General features: G+C 38.1%; 1 protein-coding gene across 2 annotated transcripts in view; it reads left to right on the forward strand.

Annotated features, from left to right (window-relative positions):
* The window catches only part of preb (prolactin regulatory element binding), a 7,459-nt gene extending 3,541 nt beyond the window's left edge, over positions 1–3,918 (forward strand). The window contains exons 4-10 of one of the 2 annotated variants that reach the window (XM_026371943.1): positions 815–1,068; positions 1,424–1,504; positions 1,607–1,734; positions 1,818–1,991; positions 2,629–2,701; positions 2,805–2,964; positions 3,052–3,918. In XM_026371943.1, coding sequence (XP_026227728.1) covers positions 815–1,068; positions 1,424–1,504; positions 1,607–1,734; positions 1,818–1,991; positions 2,629–2,701; positions 2,805–2,964; positions 3,052–3,146 — 965 coding nt within the window. In that variant the 3' untranslated portion in view covers positions 3,147–3,918. The remainder of the gene's footprint in view (positions 1–814; positions 1,069–1,423; positions 1,505–1,606; positions 1,735–1,817; positions 1,992–2,628; positions 2,702–2,804; positions 2,965–3,051) is intronic. The other variant, XM_026371944.1, reaches the window with a different exon arrangement.
* Positions 3,919–4,537: the final 619 nt, after the last annotated feature.

Here is a 4,537-nt window from a genome sequence, read left to right on the forward strand (position 1 = left end):
ATATTGCACTTATTTGTTATCTGGCTCACTCATTTGTTTATTTCAATTTATTGCAAGATAATAGACTTATAATCATTAATTTAGTGATTTAACTTTAAATTATATAGATACTGTCACATTTAGAATGGATGATGAACTATTGTGGTAAGCAGAGAGAATCTAAGGTCTGTCTTGGATTTTTACAATAATGTGTTTTCATATGGAGGTAACAGTCAACATAGTGAAGTGGCCAAGAATCCGGCAGTTGAAGAAAAAACCTCAGCAATTAATATATTTAAAAGTGGCCGATACCAAGAAGCTAGTCAGATCCAGTTTGTCTCTCTTAGGATTAATTGAAGATATTGCACAACATACTGTACATAATCAGTTAAGCATGAGATTTCAAATTATATGGTTCTGGACTCACAGATTTTACTGCGAGTATACACAATTTACATTTAGTCATTTAGCAGACGCTTTTATCCAAAGCGGCTTACAAGGGAGGAACAAGGCAAGCAAACAAAATCTAAGTCAAGGAGAAAAAACATCAAAGCGCTGCCAAAAAACTGTTTCTGTTTCAAGAGATGTGAGTACAAAAAGCAGAAAAGTGTTTTTTTTTTTTGTTTATTTTAAGTGCAAAGGAAGATGCAGAAGAGTTCTGTTTTCAGCAGTTTTTTAAAGATTGCAAGTGAGGTGGCTGAGCGTGCAGAGTTAGGCAGCTCATTCCACCATCGTGGGATCACTGAGCTGAAGAGTTTTCCAATTACTTGAGAAATTCATCAACTCTGTCCTGTACTTTTTTGTTCTCCACTAAACATTTGCAACATCTGTGCAGTAGGGAACAGCATACAGCAGGGCAGTGCCAGAAGACGAGCTGGGAAAGGAGAGAAAGGTGGAGAGGATGGTGTTGTAGCATCTGGAGATAAGTCAGATATAAAGGATGAGACAGCCCACATGTCTGTGACTGGTTTGGCTGAAGTGCAGACAGACCTGAACCCTCAGGACCCACTCCAGAAGGTGGTCAGGTTCAGTCCTGACCTAAACCTTCTGCTTACAGGAGGCACAGACGGACACATCCGAGTCTGGGAGGTAAGCACTGTCTAAATCTTTCCATACCAGCTATGTGTAAGTGCTTTGTAGTATGTGTGATCTTGAGAATTCCCTGTTTTAGTCTTGCTCATCTGGGAGGTACAGACAAATTGTCCTGCAGTTTTATCCCCCATATGATTACTAATTTTAGCAGGCTTTAGTTTTTGAACTGTCTCAATGGAACATTATCTGCTGTAGCTTTTCTGCTGAAGACCTTCTTTGCCATAACCAAAAGAAATACAAAGATGACAGATCTTGATTCAGATCACTATTCTGATGTGTTTTTTGTTGTCATTGTGTAGCTTATTAAGGTTTATGCATTATGAAATTACTCTTTTGTCTTGTTCATGTACAGTTTCCATCTTTGAAAAAAAAAATTGATTTCAAAGCACATGAAGGGGAGATTGAAGACTTGGATATGAGTCCAGGAAACAAGGTGAAACCCTGATACCTCTTGACATTTTACTAGGATCTAAATAATAATACATATGTTGAGTCTGTTGTATTGGTCAGTATGTTGTGTTTTGTTTTAATGCAGCACCTGGTGACTGTTGGACGGGACTTTGCCTGCAGTGTCTGGAGCAGCAGCCATTTGGCTATGAGCCTGAAATGGCATGAAACCCTGTCTCACACATCTGAGAAGACATATCGATACATGGCTTGCAGGTTTTTATTCTGTGAAAGAGCATGCTTGCTGTTTACTTCACCACGTACTTCTGTGTGATGTGACACATTTTCATGTGTTTCAGGTTTGGAAAGGTAGAAGACCAAAAAGAAGCCCTGAGACTTTATACAGTCCAGATCCCCCATAAAAGAGACAGGAAACCACCTCCCTGCTACCTTACCAAATGGGATGGCAAGACCTTCCTGCCCATGCTGACCGCTGCCTGTGGCACTGAGGTCATCTCCTGTCTAACTCTCAGGTACCTGAATATTTAACTCTGAATGACTTACTGTAAACATAGGGAACAAAGAGGTTGTATGGTCTGCCTGGTGGCCCAGTCAGGGTGCCTGCTCTCAGACACTCTCTCTTTAACTAGCAAACCAAAGAATATGGTGGTGGATACCTGCCAAAGTAAGACAGCTCATGTACAGCCTTATTGGAAAAGGAGAACTTGTTGGAAAAGACCTCATTAGATCACAGAGTGACCCAGAGTACCTAACTTATTTATTCATAGTTTATTTATTTATTATGGCACAGACAAATATACTAAAATCAGCTTCTAAATCCACAGATGTTACATTGAATTGATAAAACTCAGCATTAGTTTTTCAAGATCAAAAACATTATTAATCCCAGAGGGACAATTTTTATCTTTTTAATTTTAAACTTTTAATGGGATTTGTTGACAATAACACACCCATATCTGCAGGAATCTTTTTTTTCATTTATTTAAAACCTACCTCAGTTTCAGCTATGTCTTCTTCAGTGTCCCTCCAGGGAAATATGTATTTTCCATAAACCCTTTTTAATACAGAAAATAACTTATAAGTTAATCAGACTTTGTAGCATAAAGCTCTTTATTTCTGACCACATGAGATGTTAACTTGTCTTCACAGTGACTCTGGAACATTTCTTGGCCTTGGAACTGTAACAGGATCAGTAGCTATTTACATCGCTTTCTCCCTTCAGGTAAAGAGATTTTGTATACTGGATATGTCAAAATAGCTAAGGCATAAATGGACAAAGCAGCCCTGCTGTACGATGCTAAATTGAGCTTTCCATTTGTGCGCAGAAGCTGTATTATGTACAGGAGTCCCATGGCATTGTTGTGACAGACCTGGCCTTCCTGCCTGACTCACTGAAAGGCAAAAATATCAAAGGGAATAATGAAGCAGCAATGTTGAGTGTAGCTGTGGATAGCCGCTGTCAAATACATGCTGTCCCCAACAGAAGTAAGTCCAACATCCTCTTGCAATGAACACATTAAAACCATGTATCATAACCTCAGAGCCCTTCAGCCTGCCTTTTGTTTTCTCCAGGATCCTTTCCTATTTGGCTGGTGCTGTTCTTCTGTGGCCTTGTGGTAGTAGGCATCATCCTCCTCCTGCAGCACCTCTTTCCAGGTTTTTTTTAGATGATGTCACAGGTTAGGGTTGATGAAGCTTTGTCTTATGACATCAGCAGTCCTCAGTCGAACAAAGTGTGAGGTATCCCTTGAAGGACCTTTCAGCTGTAGCTCCTAGTCAAGGTTGTCCAGTCAGACCTATAAACTCAGAAGAATCAAACCAGGATATACTTATGGATTATCATCAGTGATTTTTAATCTTTTGGGTTTCATGAGGCAGACTTGAATGACTCTAGTTCACAAATGTTTAAAGGCTGGGATTTTTTTTATTGACATATATAAAGAGAAATGTAAAATACATAAATGATGGGCACATATGTGTCTGAGTTATCTTCTTTACATATAGACACTTGTAATTAACCATTGTCCTTTAATTCCTGCTTGCCTTCCATGTCTTTTCAATTTTTTCCACTGGCAGTTAGCAGAGACCAGTTTACAGTCCTGAGGTGTAGAGCTATCTAAGTGCATTTGAACATCCAGCTAAATGTTTGACAGATTTTTATTTACTATGCCAGTATTCAGGATTGTTCAGTGTGTGTGGAAAATAAGAATGTTTAAATATTCTTATAAGAAAAAAGATGTTGGAGAAACTGGCATAAAAGAAGCAGGATTGTGTGTAAACTCTGCAGGAAATGTTATATTTAGTGGTGTGACAGCAGACCATTACCTTCTTTCATGAACGTATTTCACTGTCACATTTCATTTCATTTTAAATTAAGTACAGTAAGTACGCACCCCAGCACATGTACTAAAATGTGAATTATTTTTGAATGTAACAAAACTGGTAAAAAAAAATTAAACATGGATAAGAACTGTAGCTCAAAAAACAAAAACAACCTACAGTTGTCTTTTAATAATTTATAATCCGGACAGGTGATTTTTAAAAACTGCAATAACAGTTTTTTTAGTGCAGGCAGACAATGAATAAAACACTGACAGCTTTTAAGATGATCTGGTGACTGTGTTAACAAAAACACTGTCACACACAAGTCACCACCTGGATTTTACTAAGCAAATAGATACAAGTCTTCCACTGTATAATTTTCAGAGATGCATCCATTTTTTTCTTCCCTTATAGCCCAGGCATATTTCATGATGACAATGTCAGGATTCATTGGCCAAAATTGTGAGTTAATTTTGTGTTTGTGTCTTAATGTTACGTTGGTATAACAACATAACATTATACCATAAACAGTTGCAGCTATTGCACATTGACATATTTTTTCACTTAACATGCACATCCCTGCACATCCTTACATCTCACAGACGTACTTTCTGTTCTCACTTTACTCCTTTTTAATGGCATATCAGGTGATAAACCTGGTGTAAGCATTTACCAGTGGTTATAGAGTGAAGTGCCTTACTTAAGGCATAAGGCTAGGGACATGTATTTTTCTCAA

The sequence above is a fragment of the Anabas testudineus genome, chromosome 16 (assembly GCF_900324465.2).
Source record: "Anabas testudineus chromosome 16, fAnaTes1.2, whole genome shotgun sequence".
NCBI classification, from domain to species: Eukaryota; Metazoa; Chordata; class Actinopteri; order Anabantiformes; family Anabantidae; genus Anabas; species Anabas testudineus.